The following is a 22,340-nucleotide window of genomic DNA, read 5'->3' as shown; positions in this document are numbered from 1 at the left end:
GGTAGCACAGGTAGAGCAGGTTTAGCAGGTAGAGCAGGTAGAGCAGGTTTAGCAGGTAGAGCAGGTATCGCAGGTAGAGCAGGTTTAGCAGGTTTAGCAGGTAGAGCAGGTTTAGCATGTTTAGCAGGTAGAGCAGGTTTAGCATGTTTAGCAGGTAGAGCATGTTTAGCAGGTAGAGCAGGTTTAGCAGGTAGAGCAGGTTTAGCAGGTAGAGCATGTTTAGCAGGTAGATCTGGTTTAGCAGGTAGAGCAGGTAGAGCATGTTTAGCAGGTAGATCTGGTTTAGCAGGTAGAGCAGGTAGAGCAGGTTTAGCAGGTAGAGCAGGTAGAGCAGGTTTAGCAGGTAGCGCAGGTAGCGCAGGTAGCGCTCTCTTACCGATCTCGCCGCGCGTGCTTTCGTCATTCAGAGAACCGAAGGCGATGGCGGGGAGCAGGATGGCGATGTAGAGGAAAATGGCGGTGGTGAAGTACTTCAGCAGGGTCTTGTTGCTCCCGACGATACCTGTGCACAGGTGAGGGAGTCAGGCAGATACAGGTCAGTGATAGCAGTGTGCAGAAACAGCCTCCTATCTACTCAAAATATGCACTGCCTACTAACCCCACTGCTTACTTATGTTAGGACACAATGTGCTCCCAAATGCAGACCATGAGAGCACTGGATAAGTAATTGTTAAGTAGGTGAAAATTTCTCTCAATGTGTACATTAATATACATATGTCCAGGTTTTGCTGAGTGTAACCCATACTTTTTTTGTCCCACACAAAGGAACAGGTAGCCATTTTTGTATGGCCATCTTACGAGACTTCCATCATACTGTTGAGAAATAGCATGGGGGTATGTCGCCCAGCCTGTAGTATGTTTTGTAGACACGACACACTTTGAGGACACTAGTTTCACATGCCCACATTCAGCAAAACCCATGAAATACATATATAATTAGTACACACTATATTGTCTACTTAACGACTTTCTCATCCAGTGTACTCAATTACATTTGCAATAGTAAGCAAGTTTGCGATTCTGGACGCAGCCAGTGTGTATGCAGTGAGACAGTGTTCAGTGTACAGAGTGGGACAGGGGGCAGTGTCTGATTGGCTGAGACCAGAGATGGAAGGCTGCCCTGGAGCTGTCCGCAGTGCTGAACCTGTGCAGATCAGACAGAGGGGAGCCTCGGGCACCCAGATGACTCCAAAACCTCACCACAAAACTGCCTCCGACTCTCTCTGCGCTGGTGCTTTTATGCGTTTCCCTGTCTCCAGGTGGACTGACAGACGCTTAACCCTTTTTAATAGTTGTTTTTTAGTTTTTTTTTAGAATGTTTTCTCAAAATCCCAAACCAGTTCTCTAGAACTCCACTGCTTTCAGTTAGCAGTAGTGACAGTTACATCAGCATTATAATGTTGAGTTTGAAACATTCCAATCACATATTTGTTACCTTATGCTTTAAAGGGTTAGAAGGATTGTACCACTCTACACACAGTGGGGGTCCCGGCACATACCATCTGTGAAGTCCGAGGGGTAGAGCGGCAGCCGACGGCACAAGTCCTCATATATCCCCCGGCCTGCCTTCAGGAAGTCCTTACACTGCAATGGGACAGACTGCTACTGAGCATGACTATTACACTTGACTGTTACTGAGCATGACTATTACACCTGACTGTTACTGAGTATGACTATTACACCTGACTGCTACTGAGCATGACTATTATACCTGACTGTTACTGAGCATGACTATTACACCTGACTGTTACTGAGCATGACTCTTACACCTGACTGCTACTGAGCATGACTCTTACACCTGACTGCTACTGAGCATGACCATTATACCTGACTGCTACTGAGCATGACTATTACACCTGACTGTTACTGAGCATGACTATTACACCTGACTGTTACTGAGCATGACTATTACACCTGACTGTTACTGAGCATGACTATTACACCTCAGAGTCAAAACCATTACTGAACACAGGACTATTACAAGTGATTGGCCAATAGAAGTTTGATTCAAATAGGCAGAAATGTGATTAGTATCAGGTTAGTGTTTCGGTCTGGGGTAACAGGTTGAGTACACACTGGAATCTTTCCACCCACTAAAATGGCAACGAAAATTAATCTTACTGGCAGCAATCCAACCATTCAAACAGGAATCTTGAGCCGTTATTTTAAAAGGCCAACTATTCAAGGAATCATAAAATGTTTTTGTCAATGTTAGTGTTGTCGATCCAAGAACTTCCTTGGCTGAATTCCCGCCTATTGAAGTGAGAGGAAAACACTTGTGGAAACCGGAGGTTCAGCGCATTCCTCCTCTGAATCGTTTATGTTTATATCGGCTTTCTGCACTAAGGACCCGAGTTACCTTTGAGTAAACAGCACGGAATGCCTTAAGCACGTGGGGCCCAGGTTCCACACACACACACACACACACACACACACACACGCACACACACACTTCCCTGTGTGGGTGGCCGTTTTTGCGAAGCCCCCCCTGGTTAAACAGCCCTCTGTAATGAGATGGCTGGGTAATGCTGGGGTCGGCACCAGGCCTTCTGCTGGGGAACTGTGCCAGGCCTGGCCCTGCTTTCACAAACAAAGGCTTTGAGGGGACTTACTGCCCACCTGCCCCCCTCCCCTGGGTGCTGGTCCTCTCTGACATGGAGGGGATTTTCGCGGAGGGGGGCGGGCTTTTATTTGGTTATTGTTTGAAAGAGAAGCTGACTACATGCCGTTGTTGCATTGTCCGAAAATATAGTACAAAGGCTCGTGGCTGGGGTCGTACCCTTATAGTTGCAAAACAATTTACCCCTAGCCATGCTTTTACTCATTAATTTGTACCTTTTTTGCTTGTAAAATGAAGAACATTATTGTACCATTCAGGGTACATTCAGGAAATTTGTTCCTTAAAGAACAAAAATGTACTTCCACTGTACCTTTATTTCTGAGTGTGTGTGAAAGTATGTGCGTCAAAGTGTGTGCAAGTTCTTTTTCATTGTAAAATTTGTAATATAGTGAATATGTGCAGATTTGACACACTAAGTGCTTGCAGTTCTCTTATTTCTGTGTATGATTCAGCCTGAACTGAAAAGAACAGATTATTTTCTCTTAATTTCAGGATAAATGTCTGAGTGTGCTGAAAAGGGCAGAGGGCTGAGTGATTTCATGCGTCAGATCGTTTCCGTTCGCGACGCGCGGACACATCAGCGACACGCCATCGCAGCCCACGGCTCCCTAGCGGGCGTGTTTAGCGGCGGAGTGTTTAAGAAGCGCTGAATCTCCGGCGGACATTCAGGAGGGAAACGGCCTGTAGTTCACAGCGCTTTTCCCTGCCCCTGCGTCGGGGCCTGAGATGGCGCTGATTACAGGGTAGGGGCGTTTTTGACGAGGGTCGCTCCTCAGCCCTGGAACCAAGCCGTGGATGATTGATTAAAACCCCACCGGCCCACGGGCGTGTAAGCGGGAGAGGAAAATTGAACGGGCATGAATTATGTACACGGACACGATCTTATCAAGCAGGGAAGCTCAAACACGGAGCACCTGCCTCCGCTGGCCGTGGAGACCGAGCGAGCGGACATCGTCCCCCAGACCTCGCCATGAGAACGTTTCACAGGTCAAAGGTCGCAGGCGGTTCGCCGGATCTCCGCGCCCTTTCACCCGGCCGCCTCGGCGTGTCACGCACTCCATGAATTATGGAGAATGTGATATTTGTACCCTCCTTTTCCATTAATAAATGAATTTGGCAGGTGATTATGGTAATGGCCCCCTCCCGAATTCGGAGAGAGCCACTTCAGCGAGCGCACCGCTCCCCGTCTCCTGATTGGCTGACCCCCCCTACTCTGCTTGCCAACGGCCAGATCCGCGGCGCTCCGAGAACGTGCCGCGGAGTGTGGCGTGGCGGGGAGATGATTACCGCCAATCCTGCTATTCTCTGGAGCTGATATCTCACCATCACAACAGCCCAGCCTGTGATTACAGGGGAGGGTCCAGGCATCGGCCCAGACTCTACAATCTCTGAGCTGAATGGAGCTCGTTTGAGTTTCATCAGAGGTCTTAATTAGCCCGTAATTATATTGTGGCCCACTATGAGCCTCTGGGGCAACGTTCTGATTGGCTCTCCTGCGTCACCTCTGTGTAGGGCGTATAGATGATATATCGAATTGTATTTTTTCTTTTTTGTCTTAACCCAGCATTACTCGAGGGGGGATTGTCCCCTGCTTAGTCTAATGAACTGTAAGCTGCTTTGGATAAAAGCATCAGCTAAATAACATTATTATGATTATTCTAATTATTATAATTCCTATTATTATTATTATCATTGAAAGGGCTCTGGTACCACGAGCGGCTTGTGGCTGTGAGGGTCTGTCTCCTCCTCCACAGCGGTGGGCTTCTGATTGGCTGCCGTTAACTGGTGCCTCTGCATCACCAGAGCCTCCTTGAACTCCTCCTGCGTCTTGGTCTCCAGGAGCTTCTGGCGGAAGGAGATGTCAGAGAACATGGTGGCGAAGGTCCGACCCAGCTCCATCGCTGTCTTTGTGCTTTTCTGTACGGGGAGAGGGGAGAGAGGGAGAAAGAGGGAAGGGGAGAGAGGGAGAGGGAGGGAGTGAGAAAGTGGACAGGGAGTGAGAAAGGGTGAGGGGTTGAGGAGAGGGAGTGAGAGTGGAATGGGGTTAGGGAGAAAGAGGGATAGAGAGAGGGGAAGGAGGGCAAGGGTAGGGGACAGAAAGAGTGATAGAGAAAGGGAGGAAGAGAGGGAGAGGATGAAAGAGAGAAATAAGCCGAAGGAGAGGAAGAGGGAAAGAGGGGGAGAGAGCGCGAAAGATGGGGAGAGAGCGAGAGATAGAGGGAGAGAAAAGAAGGACAGAGAGCAAGAGACAGAGAGGAAGAGGATGGAGGGAAAATGGAGAGCGAGAGAGAAAGGGGGGATTATTCACCAGGTAGATGCTGTGAAAGTACAGACCACCCCTGCACATCCACATTCCCTGAATCACTGTAATCTTACAGACATTTTCTGTTTCCTAACAATGGCTGTTTTTTAAAGCAGCATTTTAAAGCACAGACTCTCCCCGAACATGCTGTGGATGGGCAGCATCTGTTCAAGGCACACAGAGAGAAACAGTGACTGGGCTTTAAGTGTGATGGGAGTCTTCTGTTTGTGATTACGTCACAGAGAGGTCTAAATCTGCTGCGAAGAAGTGGCAATAACGGCAATAAGGCAATAACGTTTGTAAATTACTACAAATGTTTTGACTCATGAACCTCTCTTCTGCATTATTTCCAAGAGGGAATTACCATCTTCAAAATATCTAGGGGTCCAAAAACCTATTCAAAAACCACTGAAAATGAATAAAATGCCTTTTCTCCATTATAAATCATATACAGTCAGTGAGCGCTTCATTAGGTATTTATTATTTTTTAGACTTTTTGGTCTTCTGCTGCTGTAGCCTATCCACTTAGAGTTATGATGCATTGTGTGTTCAGAGATGCTCTTGTGCATACCACTGTTGTAATGCGTGGTTATTTTCATTATTGTCACTTTCCTGTCAGCTTTGACCAGTCTGGCCCTTCTCCTCTGACCACTCTCATTAACAAGGTGTTTCTGCCCGCAGAACTGCTGTTTGCTGGATGTTTTTTGTTTTTTGCACCATTCTTTGCAAACTCTAGAGACTGTTTGCGTGAAAATCCCACGAGATCAGCACTTTCTGAGATAATCAAACCACTCTGTCTGGCACCAACAATCATTCCACGGTCAAAGATCACATTTCTTCCCCATTCTGACATTTGGTCTGAAATACTGAACCTCTGAACCTCTTGACCATGTCTGTATGCTTTTATGCATTCAGTTGCAATTGGCTGATTAGATATTTGCATTAACAAGCTGGTGTACAGGTGGTGTAATAAAGTGCTCACTGAGTGTACATTTTCCCCTTATCGTAGTGGGAGATGAATCATTGACATCACATTGAAAAATGATGTAAAAGAAATGTGACACACTGTGATCCACATACCTAAACATGTAATCATTCAACCTTGTAAGTTTGCTGTACTCTAAAGTATGTAATCTTTTGTGTCAAGGCGATTTCAACACTCAATTTCATTGTGAGCGGTATGAATTCTAACAAAGCATGCCACTATGAGCTAGCTGCCTTGGGTATGCTAACATAATGCTCCTATAGGTTTCTAACTCAGGGAGGGGACTGTTAGGGTTAAGGCCCATCCACACCAAGAACAATGACTATAATGAACTATAAATATGCTGTTTTACAAATCGTTCCAACTCATTAATGCACCACAACTATAACGACAACGACAGACAGATGATATCGTCGGGATCACTGCATGAACGATCATAAAACAAAAAGCCAATCAAAACCCATCAGAATTTACAGGGCGTCATGTGCAAAATGACATAGCAGAGAGACTATTTACAGAATGTTATCGTTCATTAGTGTGGATGCTCACATCGTTATCGTTTATAGTTATAGTTTTTGGTGTGGATGGGCCTTTAGAGTTTGGCCCTTGTGGTCGGGTGGGTACCATTTTGTGGGGGGCCAGGACCAGGATGACGTAGCGCACTTCACAGCAGTTCTCCCCCCAGTTCTGCGGCCGCTCCAGCCGGGAGATGCAGACGTGCCGCCTCTGCAGACTCTTCACATTGCAGCTGCGCAGATGGACAAAAACACACACAGATTCACTCTACAGCTGCGCTGACATCAATAATCACACAGATTCACTCTACAGCTGCGCTGACATCAATAATCACACACAGATTCACCCTACAGCTGCGCTGACATCAATAATCACACAGATTCACTCTACAGCTGCAGAGACATCAATAATCACACACAGATTCACTCTACAGCTGCAGAGACATCAATAATCACACAGATTCACTCTACAGCTGCGCAGACATCAATAATCACACACAGATTCACTCTACAGCTGCAGAGACATCAATAATCACACACAGATTCACTCTACAGCTGCGCAGACATCAATAATCACACAGATTCACTCTACAGCTGCGCAGACATCAATAATCACACACAGATTCACTCTACAGCTGCAGAGACATCAATAATCACACAGATTCACTCTACAGCTGCAGAGACATCAATAATCACACACAGATTCACTCTACAGCTGCGCAGACATCAATAATCACACAGATTCACTCTACAGCTGCGCAGACATCAATAATCACACACAGATTCACTCTACAGCTGCAGAGACATCAATAATCACACAGATTCACTCTACAGCTGCGCAGACATCAATAATCACACACAGATTCACTCTACAGCTGTGCAGACATCAATAATCACACACAGATTCACTCTACAGCTGCGCAGACATCAATAATCACACACAGATTCACTCTACAGCTGCGCAGACATCAATAATCACACACAGATTCACTCTACAGCTGCAGAGACATCAATAATCACACACAGATTCACTCTACAGCTGCAGAGACATCAATAATCACACACAGATTCACTCTACAGCTGCGCAGACATCAATAATCACATACAGATTCACTCTACAGCTGCGCAGACATCAATAATCACACAGATTCACTCTACAGCTGCGCAGACATCAATAATCACACACAGATTCACCCTACAGCTGCACAGACATCAGTAATCACACACAGAGAGGTCAGATGAGGACAGGGTTGTGACACAAGCAGACTGAATCAAGGATTGAGGGGGGGGATCAGGAAGCAGTAATAACTCACAGGATAGCGAGCCACGACTGCTGGTAGTGAACTCCCGTTGCCGTGGCGGTGACCCCCTGGATGGTCTCGGAGAGCAGGTGCACTATGGGATACAGTCACAGGGGGAGGTGGGTCATTCGGGGCTCACACTGCGCTGATGATGGACCCCCCCAAAAAAAACCCTTCATGCTTTGTCAACTGACACACTTACCACTCACAGGTCACTTCCCTTTGAACCTGATAACTGCAATACTGTGACATGTAACACTTTATTTTATTTTATGTTAGTTATGTTCTTATATTGTCTGTAAATGTATGTGCTGCTGCCTTCTTGGCCAGGTCTCCCTTGGAAAAGAGATTTGTGAATCACAACGGGACTTGGTTCAATAAAGGTTTTAATAAATCTATATAGAGCCTTTCTCAAACCCAAAGACACTTTATATAGGAACGGATAAAAAACAGGAAGATTTAACAGAAAACATACAACAAAAATACATGGGGGGGGGGGGGGGTACATAAATTGAAATAAATAAAAATAAATAAATAAATTGCTGAAATGAATCAGCAAAAACCAGAGAGGTGGAAACCAAAAAAAAGAAAGAAAAGATAAGTGGTGACCTTGCCGTGTGACAGAGAAGGGGATTTGCCCTCGTGTAAAATGGCCGACCTGTCTTTCTGCACGCCCTTCTTCTGCGACCATACAAGGACGTGGAGGTGAAGACACTGCATTACCTGTGCTATTGTCACCTGCGTTACCCCGGGCAACCACTCTCTATTCAACACACTACAGCTGAATCTATTCATCATACAGACGGACGGATGTCTCCATGACAACCACATTTCAGAAGTGAAAGAGAGGAGACAAAGAGAGAGACAGCGAGAGAGGGAGAGAGAGGGAAAGAGAGAGAGAAAGAGATGGAGACAGAGAGAGTGAACACAGAAGGTAAGGTTTAATCCACTCGTAGATTAAGACATATGAATACTGATTATTCATACACAGTCATGTTTAAATGTAATGCTTTGAAATGTGGCAGTATTTACATATATATTACCTGCCAATTAAGGGTCTTGATTGTGGAGAATTTTAAATTGAGACAGCGGGAGGGGAAGTGACATAATGGGAGGGAGAGATGGAGAGGGAGAGAGAGAGGAGAGTGAGGGAGAGAGAGAAAGGCTAGGAGAGAGAGGGAAAGGAGAGAGATGCTGGGAGAGAGAAGGAGAGAGAGAAAGGGTAGGAGAGAGGAAGAGAGAAAGGGTAGAAGAGAGGGAGAGAGAAAGGGTAAGAGAGTGAGAGAGAAAGTGCCAGAGAGAGGGAGAGAGAAAGGGTAAGAGAGTGAGAGAGAAAGTGCCAGAGAGAGGGAGAGAGAAAGGGTAGAAGAGAGGGAGAGAGAAAGGGTAAGAGAGTGAGAGAGAAAGTGCCAGAGAGAGGGAGAGAGAAAGGGTAGGAGAGAGAGAGAGAGAGAGAGAGACAGCGAGGCAGAAGGAGTGTAATTAGGGTAAGGCTCATCAGCCACAGGGCGGTGGTGAGGAAAGGCCTGTCTGTGGCACCACGTCACACCACCGGCCTGATGACTGCGGCCTGGGAGTCTTCTGAAGAGAAATCTGCAAAGTTTCCATGAGAAAAAGTTACATTATACTGCCGGCGATGTGTGGTCAGTGGGATCTATGGGCTTAGAGTCCAGGCTGTGATAAATCTTAGACAGATCTGAGACTGATACCAAAGTGCGTCCAAGGGCTTGTAGGGCTTACGGCACCCAGAAAAAAACATCACGACTACTGTCCAACCGTAACTGCTCACAAACCCAGTGCAGTGTGTAGGTCAGTAGTCCTCACTCCTGGTCCTGGAGAGCTGCAGGGTGTGCTGGCTTTTGTTGTTACTATATAACAGACATCCCAGCATGCATTGGGAGGAGAACTTGTTGGCATTGAAAGGTTGTCTCTAGATGGCATATAGGAAATGTCACGAAGTGAAATCCGATCCGATAGATTCGCCACAATAGAAAAACGAAATTTAGGAAATTTTGGCTCGCAAATGTGGTAAACTTCACTCCTGGAAGGAGGAACAAAGCATTTCATTCTATCACGCCGAACCTGTCGGTTAGTTATCTCTGGTATCCATCTTGACACAAAGGCTTTGAAAGAGTGGAGAAGGTCGGGGAGCGTTTGGAAAGGGGTTGAGGTGATGTCAGCATGGAACGCGGAGGAAATGACATCATCAGCAACGGGCAGCAGGTACGGGACGCATATAATCCAGGACTGCCACCATTCAAAGTCCTGGACGATACAACGACACTTTATCGCTGAACCGCAACCTTCAATTGCCTTATCCCACGTTACTCCAGGAGGGACTGGCATAGTCTAATCAATGTACATAAGCTTTGTAATGTAATGCAATGTAATGTTGAGAGGTGTCACATCAATCTCCATCCCCCTCTTGAAGACAGGTTTGGCACAGTCGCTGGGGCAGCTGACTCTGAGCCCTACACTAATCCCCCAGCGCGCTCTGGGGTTTGATCCCCTGCCAGGACACTGATCCCACCTCAATCTGTTTCCCCCATCGGAAAAACATCGAAAAGTATGAAAAAAGGGTTTCTCTGCTCGTTTAAAAATTCTTCTTTCAATAAAAGCCCCTTGCCTTCTCTTCTCCTCTGAAATTCCATTATAACACGACCCGGCTGGAATTGAGCAGCACTTGCATCATCATTGTTTTCTTCAATTTTTTATTTCTTTTTATAAATTTAGTGCCCAACACGGGGCTGAGTAAGTCCAATTCCCACCCTCGTTTAGATTGTCTGACTGTCTGCAACCACGGTGTTCAATATGGGGACAGTTCATGGGTGAACCCAACTGCTGATTCAGGGGAGTGTAAAACATCTATGGTTCTCAAATAGTAGTAGTAGTAAAATGTAGTGTCACCAGCTGCTTTTTTCACACTGTAGGGTACAGTTAGGTTCTCATAGGGTGGAGTCAGAGGAAGACCTTTCATATGCAGCTTTAACTTGCAGTCAACATGCGCCTGATTGATCAGTGGAATGGTATCAATGAAATGGACCCTCTAACTGACTGTACCCTCCCACACCCAGGGTGACGCATTCCCCAAATGTGTGTTGCCCTACTGGCAACAGTCAGCCACGGATATGCCTACAGGGGCAGCCTGTAGCCTAGTGGCTAAGGTATTATAGCCTACAGCCTAGCGGCTAAAGTGCTTGACTGGGACCTGGAAGGTTACTGGTTCAAACTACAGTCAACGTTTAGTTTCTGTAATTTCTTCAGTAGGGGACAGGAGCCCCCCTATTAAAAAATAATAATAATGATTTGTCATTTAGTTCACACTTTTATTCAAAGTGACTTACAGTTGATTAGCAGGGGATAATCCCTCCTGGAACAATGCGGGGTTAAGGGCCTTGCTCAAGGGCCCAACAGCTGTGCGGATCTTATCGCGGCTACACCGGGGCTTGAACCACCAACCTTCCAGGTCCCAGTCATGGACCTTAGCCACGAGGCTACAGGCTTCAAAAAAAGGGGTGTAAATCCTCCTGCCACTGCAATAGTACTGGAGCAGGGGTGACTGACTGTGGTAAATGATCCTGTTTGCCAATGCCTGTACATTTTCTTTGCATTCTTCCCTCTATGTTCCAGTCCCACAGCACACAGGGAACAGTGTCACTGCTGTGTAGTGAAAGAGATGCAGGGCAGGTAAGGCCCTTGACCCAGGCACTGGCCTCAGAACTGGAGCTGGTCTCAATGCAGAGGAAAACTACCCCACGGGGTTCCATAAAGTATATCACTGTCTTTTTCTTTCTTCTTCTTCAATGAGTTGTCCTGTATCTTTAACTTAACATACATTACTATTCATACTCTTTCTTATTAATATTTTTTTTCTTATAATTAAACCCTGCTGATGTGTTTGGTTACAGACTGGGGCTCGGTTTCCAAACCCACGCTTTTCTGTAGCCGTTAGATTATATCATTAATAGATTCACACTTTAAAATTCAAAACCCATTTCTGGTGGTCTGGACAAATCCCTCAACCGTGATTTGATGAATGTTTGATTCTCACTCATTCCGTGCGTCGTGACTGTAAGAGAAACCTCCACCCTCTCTCTCTACTGCTTCAGAAATAAGCCAAGAAACGGACAGATCACAAAAATCAACCAAGAAACCACACATAGTACACATGTGTGTTTGAGTGTGTTTCTGTGCATGTGCATGTATGTATGTGTGTGTGCGTGTATATCTGAACTTGTATGTGTTTGTTTATGAGTGTGTATCTGTGTGTGTATTTGAGCGTGTGCGTGTGCTTGTTTCTATGTGAGTGTGTATGCACACGTGTGTGTGTACTTACATTTGTGTGTGTGTGTGTGAGTTTGTGTGTTAGTGTGTATATATGAGCATATGTCGGAGTGTGCATGTGTGTGTATGTATGAGCATATGCTGGTGTGTGTGTATGTGTGTGTGTGTATGTTTGAGCATATGTTGGTGTGTGTATGTGTGTTTGGGTGTTAGTATGTGTGTATGTATGAGCATACGTCGGTGTGTGTGTGTGTGTGCGGGTGTGTGTGTTTATGGAGGGTGGGCAGTGATTGACAGAATAACAGGAAGGAGGTAAAGGGGTGCTCGCTACCTAAGGCCGACTTCTCAGTCAACACCAAATGTGCTCCTTTTTAACCAATCACAGCGCAGTGAACATATGACATCATGTGACATCATGTGACATCATGTGACATAAAGGGCACTAGGGCTGGGGCGATAACTTAACCCACAATAATGAAAACATCCATCACTAATATAACATTATTTTTAATAAGCACTGTGAAAATTACAGCTTAGTGTTCCTCAGGGGACAGACAATCAATCTACAGGTAAAAATCTGGGAGAATGAATTAATGAATGAATTAATTCACACCGCCCTATTAAACAGCCGTTTATGGCGGGAGAAAAAATGGTAAATGTCTGCAAAATTTGGTGGAGTTATAATCCAATGAAAATATCAGCCCAGCCCTATGGGGGTAAACACGGGACAAAACACACCCATTGTGACGTTTACCACGCACCAACTGGATGAAATGTCATGGGTACATGTACATCCAAAGTTTACCAGGGCTTACCGTCATCAGAGAAAGCGAAATTGTGATAGCGGTCTGCATAGGAAAACCAAAAACACAGTTCAGTCATATAACAACAACATAAGGCAAAAGGGAGGTTAAAGCAGACAAGAGAATTAAAAACACTCACTTATCCAATATTTAGTCTTCGCGTCAACTGGCAGTTATTTTTTTTATCAAGGACAAAGATATTTCACTACAAACACGCATTCATACGCATGCACTATGAGTGCTAGCAAACAGACATTCACTGCTTAAGCACTGCTAGACTGATACCGTACCATAATAGTGTGAACCAAGGGCCAAAACAGGGTGGGGCCTAGCAGGCAGAAAACCAGACCCCTAAAGGTCAGTTAGAAATCATATTCAAACCAGTGTGTCAAGCGGCCGAAAGGGGCGGGGCATAAGCGTAAGCTGGACTCTGCTATGGCCATCAGCTGGTTGCAGAACGGTAAAATGGCACCCAAAGCTTTCTGGACTTGGTGGGGCTGATTCTCTCAGAAGAAAAACTGCCCTATGTAGGGGTTTAATAAACTAGCAATAGAGAAACACCCCCCCCCCTTTACAAGCAGGGGAATGAAGCCTTATTTCAAACCTGTAGGTGTGTAACATTTCTGTGGTGAAATAAAAGATTCTGCTGGTGAGGGGTAGATGGATCTCCCATCATTCTCCTAAGCCTCCTTTGTTCCTGTCCTTTCTGAACGTCTGCCTGGGATCCAGGTATCTTTGGAAACTCGACTGGAATTCCACTCACGATCCACACTGGGAACAAGGGACCCCTGACTATGTATACGCAAACAGCGCATACATATCTGCACAATACTAATTATTCTGGGCTTTTCTTACCCTGAAGGGGACTGCGGATATACAGTGAGGTCCATAAGTATTTGGACAGTGACAGGAGAGTCATTTTAAAGGGCTGTAATTCCTACATGAATCACTTCATGCACTGTACATGTCAGTACCCTCAAATTAACATCCATGTCGAGTGCAGTGAGAGGGAATTACAGTTCAATCCAAACTGACGGACCTCACTGTAGGTGAATTTGAGTATGTGCTACAGAGCTGCATCCTGTAGTACTGCAGGTGTGAGAGCTGAAAGATGTCTCCTCAGCAAACAGCACCAGTCGCTTGCTGTCTCACCTATCACACCTATCGCCAGAACATTCCAGTGCACTCCGGGCCAGACACACACTCCGCTGAAGAGTCAAACACTCAAACCTACTGGCTACCTGATATTTACAAAAGTACTGTTATCTGTATCTGTGTGGAGGTTAAAACACATTTAATATCATGTTTAATATCATCTTTTTACCTAAAACTGACCCTGGCTGGCTAATGAGCTGAAATAGGATTTAGGACAGGCAGTGAATGGCACAGCTACGCTCTGTAATGAGCAGAAACAGTCAAGATTTTGGACACAGTGGGCTGGGCAGCTATACTCTCGGTAATGAGCTGAAACAGGGAGGATTTAGGACAGACAGTGAGCCTGACAGCTACACTCCCTGTAGTGTGCCTGAAACAGGGAGGGTTTATCATCATTATTTAGAACAGGCAGAGGGCTAGATGCCTCAGGTCACACTTCGAACAGGCAGTGGGCTAGACTCCTCAGGTCACACTTCTAACAGGCAGTGGGCTAGACTCCTCAGGTCACATTTAGAACAGGCAGTGGGCTAGACTCCTCAGGTCACATTTTGAACAGGCAGTGGGCTAGACTCCTCAGGTCACATTTAGAACAGGCAGTGGGCAAGACTCCTCAGGTCACATTTTGAACAGGCAGTGGGCTGGACGGCTGCACTCACCAGTGACCTCCTGGGTCCCGGCGTCGGTGAACAGCATGCTCATGAGCTCCTCAAAGTTGCAGCTGGGCTCGGCCGTGTGCCGGTCCTGCCCCACGTGACGCAGCATCCTCTTCAGCACATCGTCCAGCGACGCCGCCGTCTCGTCCAATAGGATGCTGGCGCGCGCCAGGAAGCCGTCTAGGTCCCGGTGAGCACGCACTTCCTCCTCGAAGTTCATCAGCTTCACGTACTGTACAGAACATACATGGTGTTACTGTTCCCTTGACAACTGAAATTTTCTCATTCCATTGACAAATCCTGAAATCTGACTGGCACTACTTTTGTCTTATTCAGCAAAAAGGTGAAAGAAATAAGATCTAACTTCTCAATATAAGACTGAAATACTGGTTCTTCTTGGGGGGTTTTGCAGTGTAGCCCATGAATTGACAACATATTCCAGTAATTGCTATTTCCAATACCCTATGAAAGTAGAAAGTAGAAAATTAAAACAATCAGGCTCACTTTTCTCGAAGTGTTCAGCAACACACATCCTGAGTCGTCTGAATCTGCAGAGTAAGAGAGCACAGAGTAAACCCAGGAGCGAGCGTCACTTACTGAAGCTGCACTGCAATCCATCACAGTTCGGATATCCATCATACAATCAGCCACGATCAGGATATCAGTTACAATCAGGGTATCAGTCCCAATCACAATCTCAGTCACAATCACCGCATCAGCCACAATCAGGATACCATACACAGCAGGATATCGGTTAAAATCTGGCAAAGGGTCACATTCAAATAATCAGTAATAATCAGGATCAGGATATCAGTCATAATTATATAATCAGGCACAATCAGGATATCAGTCATAATCGAGGCGTAAGCCACATTCAGTGTCGCAGCCACAATAAGTGTTCAGCCACAATCGGAGTGACATCACAGGAAGTGTAGGAGGAGAGATATGATGGATGAGGATCTGCAGCAGCCCTGTGTGGAATGGCAGTAGTTTCCTGTCCCTTAATTAGACGGAGCGGCTGGTCTGATTAAACAAGCCCACTCATTTCAGAGCGCAAAGCGCACACGGGCATCACCGTCTAAACAACCTAAACAGCTTCCGGAAAGGACTGCCGGAAAAGGGGAGATCTCCGCACTAATCTGTGTGCCTTGTAGTGTTTAGATAATTGATGCATGAGATCAGAACATAAGCCCCTGAATCGTCAGAGGGCTTCTGAGCCCAGATCTGCGGATGCTTGGGTGTGGGCCAGGATCCTCTGCGTGGATTAGGCCGTCCTGTGTGAGCATGTGCGGACGCTGCCAATCGGAAACTAGCCAATATTGATTCACCTCTGCCTTTATTTATATATAAATGGGATGACCAACCAGCTAGTGCTGCCAGTCTGTCAGAGTTGAACCAGCTGCCAGCTGTTTCAAAACACAGCTTGAGCTGACCACACCGCACCACGCTGGGAGTTGGTCTGAATTGGTCAACCAGCTAAACCCATGTTGAGCTGGTAGCTGGTCTGAACTGGTCGACCAGCTAAACCGTGGAGCAGTTTCAGTAACAGCGCTAATGTTCCTCTCACGTGTTTCTGTATCAGAAAACAGCCAGCCAGTGAGCGCAGGTGGAGGGACAAGGCCAGGAATGTTCTGAAATGAAGACTTCCTGACACACCAGCTGCAATTGCCTGCAAGCCAGTTCACTAAAAAAGAACATTTAAATTTCCTGGAACTACATAATCAAATCAGGTTTTGGTAGGAGTTCCCTCCCTGTAAGAAAAAGACTAGAACTAAGACCCAAAACATTAAGAGTGTGTTTTGCTGAGCTCCTACATAAACAGGGATCAGAGGGTTTCTGTGATAAGGATAAATGCTAACTTCTGAAGTTCACCAGGCTTTACTCTTACAGCTAAACAGTTGACCCTTCACTGGCTCCAAACTTAAATTAGAACAGTAACTCAGAGACCCTGGAGATTAAACCAGAATAATCTCAGCCCCACAGTCTCTGGTGGTTCCTCCAAACCCTGTAAACCCCCCTTTTCCAGATAAGACAGATATTTTAATCGTATTAATTACCCCTTGAAAAAGAGAAAAAAGGGACTGAAGAACCCCATACACTTGGGTTCATCAGAAAAGTGCGTGTCAAAACAAGAATGAAGAGGAGCTCAGAAGCTACCCCATGGAGTTTCCAGGCAGTAGGCCATGTATTTTGCACACACAAATATGCAAGCTACTTCGTATCTGTCATACTGTGATGCACTGCATAACTGCAGCAGAACACATCACGCTAATGCTAACTAACTAGCTGTCTATCACTGCACCGATCCTGGGATGCGCTGAAAGTAACCGGGTGTGTTGACCCTGCAGACAATCAATGGCTAAAATGATCCAGGTCATTATACACGATGAAGCACTGCACACCTGCCACTTTTAAAAAGATATATTTTGTTTAGTGCTTCTTACTGAAAACTGTCACAAAGACACTTTACAGAAACTAGGCCAGTACCCCCAAAAACCAAGTGAGGTAAAAACACACCGGGCACATAGGTGACCACACCTGGCCCACCTGTCACCAGGTCCTTCCCCACCTGCCCCTGTGCCCCTGGGTTAACGGTTCACTCACACAGGTATGAGGATCTCCCCTACTGTTCAACCCCGCAGACAGATCATTACCAAAAAAAAGCTCTTATTCCACAGGGGGATTCACTGGGCCCTCCCTGACATTTGGGCCGATTGCTGGGCCCTCCCTGACCTTTGGGTAATTCTCTCCCGCTCGGCTGCACGGCGGTTTGGTGGCTGAGGCATGCAGCCGCTGGAAGCTATCGCTCTACGTCTCTCTCACCACACAAAGGAACAGAGATGTGAAGACAAGCCTGCTCCACAAATGAGTGCAGAAAAGATAAAAAACACAAGGAGCCGGGAGTGAGATTAGTTTTTCTCTCCAGAGCGACAGAAGAAAGTGCAAGACAGGATCGGCTGAATATAAATGTCTCGTATTAATGCTTTAATCTCTCTCTCCCTCTCTTTCTCTCTCTCCCTCTCTCAGTGAAAGAAAGGCAGTAACAGATGAGTGATTTTCGCCGGTGACCCCGTATGTTTGGCTCGTTCGAGGTGTGAATGCGTGGGAGAGGGAACACTCCGTTCGGCGGGTGAACATCCTGCTTCAGGGCTCTGCCTCGTGTCTTCAGTCGTGCACACACAGCTCCTTATTACGCCAACTAGGGCCAATTTGGCTGACAGCTTTTTTTATTTTATTATTTAGGATGTTTTTAATCAAAGCTTTCAGTCTCGGCTGTTCTTGGAGGAAAGGGAACTAACTTCTAATTGCTGCCAGTCCACAGTCAATCTGTGGGGCTTTACTGCAGACCACAGTGGGCGATAGTCCCTTCATCGTCACTGTATGTGTCAATAACGAGCCATAGAGTGATGAACTGGTCTGGCTTCTTCTATCGTATTCAGGGAAGTTGGTGTGCAGATTGTGTAAGACCTGAATGCACTGCGCTGTATTGGCTGTAGGGTTGCCAGGTCTGCACTGGATTGGACTGATGCATATGAGGGTTGCCAGGTCTGTGCAGTATTGTACTGAGACCTATCAGGGTTGCCAGGTCTGTGTGGTGTTGTAAAGATGCCTACGAGGGTTTCCAGGTTGGTGCTTTATTGTACTGACCCCTATGAGGGTTGCCAGGTCTGTGTTGTATATACACACCTGGAACACCTGTATATGCAAAGGGTTTTATTTAAATATGCCAATGGTAAAACTATAGAGACTATAATGCTGGACTTATTTAGCTATTTTTATGTTATTTACATTAATGGACTTCTACTGTTTAGCTTTCCTTGGATGGAAAAACAGCTGTTTCTACACCAGTCCATTTGCCAGCATGGTGGGCTGTTGCTCTGATTTGTGCTCTGATTAAGCTGCTGAATCCATTCAAGTGGATCAGGGCCATTTTACCTTGTTTCTGAGATGTTCTCATCTGCCAAAAGAGTCAGCATTTCTGTGCTACTCCGTTGATTGGAAACTGCACTCTATCTCTTTACTCCTGTCAATCTCCCTTTTTTTTACCATCCAAAATATTCCCTTTCTTAGTCACTGTTAAAGTCTGCCATCTCCCTGATAAGCAAAGCCTGAGGCAACTGCCCCAAGGGGCACTCCTTGAAGCTAACCACCCCCCTGGTGGGCAACAGCTTTGCCAATGCTCCTGTATGCAAGATGGCCGAGGTGTTTTGTGTGCTGGGCTGTGATAAAGGGGAGGGGGGGTCCTGGTTAAAGGGAAGCAACTAACCCTAGGTTTCCTGCTGTCATTAAAGCATTGACTGCTACAATAAACACCAAATCATTAAGCCGATTGGTAAACCAAAGAAGCACTGATTCAAATGTTCCTGACAACACTAAATGAGATAATGGAGGATGGAGGGTGAAACCCTCGGTATATTTCCACTCTCCGGTGGGTAATGAGCTCTGTTCTGGCAGACCTGGGGGGCCACACACACCTGTGGGGGGGGGGGGGGATTCTCATTAACCCCCCCCCATGTGTTGATGGGGTCACAGTCTGGACAGCTGCTGTAACCATAGCACCCCGTAAAGCAGTGTTACCGGGGAGGTCTGAGTTACTGCAAGTGTGAAAATATATACATCTAATCCTGCTAAGATACTGAGCCCTTTCATAAGAGAGAGTCGGCCGAGATCAAAGTGGTGCTCCGTCATTAAATAAAGAAAGGCAACTACACATATATACACGTATAGCCTATATACACACTATATACTGTACATGCACACACACGCACACACACACACACACACACACACACACAATGACACATATATACCTATAGCCTATACACACTATACACTGTACATGCACACACACTCACACATACACACAATGACACATATATACCTATAGCCTATACACACTATACACTGTACATGCACACACACACACACAATGACACATATATACCTATAGCCTATACACACTATACACTGTACATGCACACACACTCACACACACTCACACACACTCACGTATGAGTCATGACGGCATTCACACATTCACACACACTCACACACTCACACACACACACACACACTCTTTGCGCAGAGGCAGGGGAGGAGAGTGCGCTGTACGCAGCAGGGAGGCGCGGAGATTCCCGTCTCTCTCCCGACTAATCAGACGGGCAGGCAGGAGCGCCGCCATCTTCTTCCCAATCCTCCATTTCCAGCGCTGTTTATCAGGCTTAATGAACAATGACACCCCCTTCTGTCTCTCAGTCCTCCAGATTCCCTTCATTTGTGCTTGAAAATCTTCTATGCCCACCTTTAGCACATATATTTCGCCCTCGCTTTTTCTCGGGACACTTTTGGGCTAAAAGGTGCTTTGCTTGTCTTGGTTTTTTTTGTCCAACTTTTTGTGAGTTTATTTGTTATTTGTTTGTGATGCTCTCCTTGTTTTGCTGTGTTTTTGTATAAGTGTGAGAGTTCTGACTGGAGCTCATTAGCTCTCGGGGCCACAGATGGTGCAGTCACCCAGACGTCGGGGTCGTTTGGGTCGGGCTGGTTTCGCGCTGGGCTTTTAAGCCACCCGCTCACCTGTCTGAGAGCAGACGGGACGCCTCTCGCTACGCACCTGCGACTGTTGCCCAGGTAACAGCTGCCTGCTGACCCCCACGTGAAGAATCAATACCGCCAACCCACTGGCAGATACCATCAGCTCAACTTCCGCCCAGACTATACAACTGTGTGCGCCACAACACCAAAAATCTAATCAATGTTTTCCATATATTTCACAATGCTATATGATAAATGCTTCCTCCTACTCCCTTTTGGACATTATATTTATTTGTTTTATTATTGTGCGTTTGTTTCTTATAATGGTTATTCTGATTTTGTTTCTTCGTTCAAAAGAAAGGTTTTTTTTAACAACACTGTAATCATAGGTTTGAACATTTAAATACATTCAAACCTTTTTTTAATTGTTGTGATACATTTGAATACTAATTGCGTGTAGTGCCATGGCTTAACTTCATTAAAGTTTTGCAGATTTTCAATACGGCAGCAGAAATCCACGAAGACGATACTGCAGGGGAAACAGTTGTCACAGTGATCATGACGCCTTCAGTTTTTCCAAATGGAAATGAATTCATAAACACTTACATATTTAAATATTTCCCAGTTTAAATATCCCAGTTTTTTCTCCAACACTAAAATTCATTCAAATCCACCCACTGCTTTTCCATTCCACCAATCTACTGGCTAACTCAGGAGCCGTACTTCAGTAGATTATTCAATTATTTACTATTATTAAATATTAAACGTCCACAATTTCCTTCACCAGTGTGTTTCCTTCTCATTACACTAGCTGGTGTGTAGAGAAAGGCTTGTTGTCACGCTACTGAAATGGACTGGCGTGTAGAGAAAGGCTTGTTGTCACGCTACTGAAATGGACTGGCGTGTAGATAAAAGGCTTGTTGTCATGCTACTGAAATGGACTGGCGTGTAGAGAAAGGCTTGTTGTCACGCTACTGAAATGGACCGGCGTGTAGAGAAAGGCTTGTTGTCACGCTACTGAAATGGACTGGTGTGTAGAGAAAGGCTTGTTGTCACGCTACTGAAATGGACTGGTGTGTAGCTCAGACACACCACTGAGAATTTAACAAAAACAGCGGCGGCCATTTTGAAGAGCTGAAGGTTGCCGTGGTACGGGTGAGGTACAGGTGAAGATGGTCAGGAAGGGAGCAGTACAGTGGGTAGAAAGATGATGCTCACAGGCAGCTCAATAGTGGGACAACCGCACACACACCACTGACTCAGTTTGGACCAATAATAATAATTAATGCATAATAACAGTTTATTATCTTGTTGATGCCTTTATCCAAAGCAACTAACAGTTGATTAGACTAAGCAGGGGACATTCCCCCCTGGAGCAGTGCGAGGTTATGGGCTTTGCTCTCGTGCCCAACAGCTGTGCGGATCCTATTATGGCTACACCGGGGCTTGAGCCACTGCCAATAGACTGTAACATTCTGTCTGGACCCAAAAGCAAGGCCACCCCCCCCCCCCGCTTCTCTAACGACACAGCGTGTCCAACCTGTGATGTGAGATCCCAGGGGATGCTGCCCGGGTGTGAAATGAGCACTGCCCTCTTGTGCTAAAGGCTTTAGGGTGGCTGAATAAATGACAGAGAGCAGATCCTGACTGACAGGTGATTCTGTCTGATCACAGCATGCTGTGTAAACTGGGGTCCCGTCTCCACACAGCTTCTACACTAACACTGACTGCTGCTCTCTATAAACACACAGCTCCTACACTAACACCGACTGCTGCTCTCTATAAACACACAGCCTCTACACTAACACAGACTGCTGCTCTCTATAAACACACAGCTTCTACACTAACACCGACTGCTGCTCTCTATAAACACACAGCCTCTACACTAACACCGACTGCTGCTCTCTATAAACACACAGCTTCTACACTAACACTGACTGCTGCTCTGTATAAACACACAGCTCCTACACTAACACCGACTGCTGCTCTCTATAAACACACAGCTCCTACACTAACACCGACTGCTGCTCTCTATAAACACACAGCTCCTACACTAACACTGACTGCTGCTCTCTAAACACACAGCCTCTACACTAACACTGACTGCTGCTGTGTGAATGTCATGCAGGATGCACAGGAGTAATCTACACTCCCCTGAATATCACACAACAGGCTAAATAACCCCATCCC

At 46.0% G+C, this 22,340-nt stretch overlaps 1 protein-coding gene across 1 annotated transcript in view; it reads right to left on the bottom strand.

Moving 5' to 3' along the window:
- Positions 1 to 22,340, bottom strand: part of slc4a11 (solute carrier family 4 member 11) — a 63,751-nt gene that overhangs the window by 13,841 nt on the left and 27,570 nt on the right. Inside the window, exons 4-10 of the mRNA XM_061245487.1 lie at positions 15,123 to 15,166; positions 14,622 to 14,850; positions 7,736 to 7,817; positions 6,532 to 6,655; positions 4,331 to 4,537; positions 1,500 to 1,584; positions 377 to 502 (exon numbers count right to left, since the gene is read on the bottom strand). Coding sequence (XP_061101471.1) covers positions 377 to 502; positions 1,500 to 1,584; positions 4,331 to 4,537; positions 6,532 to 6,655; positions 7,736 to 7,817; positions 14,622 to 14,850; positions 15,123 to 15,166 — 897 coding nt within the window. The remainder of the gene's footprint in view (positions 1 to 376; positions 503 to 1,499; positions 1,585 to 4,330; positions 4,538 to 6,531; positions 6,656 to 7,735; positions 7,818 to 14,621; positions 14,851 to 15,122; positions 15,167 to 22,340) is intronic.

Source organism: Conger conger, chromosome 6, assembly GCF_963514075.1.
Source record: "Conger conger chromosome 6, fConCon1.1, whole genome shotgun sequence".
NCBI classification, from domain to species: Eukaryota; Metazoa; Chordata; class Actinopteri; order Anguilliformes; family Congridae; genus Conger; species Conger conger.
Note: the sequence above shows the minus strand (reverse complement) of the source record. Positions and strands in the feature narration are given on the sequence as shown.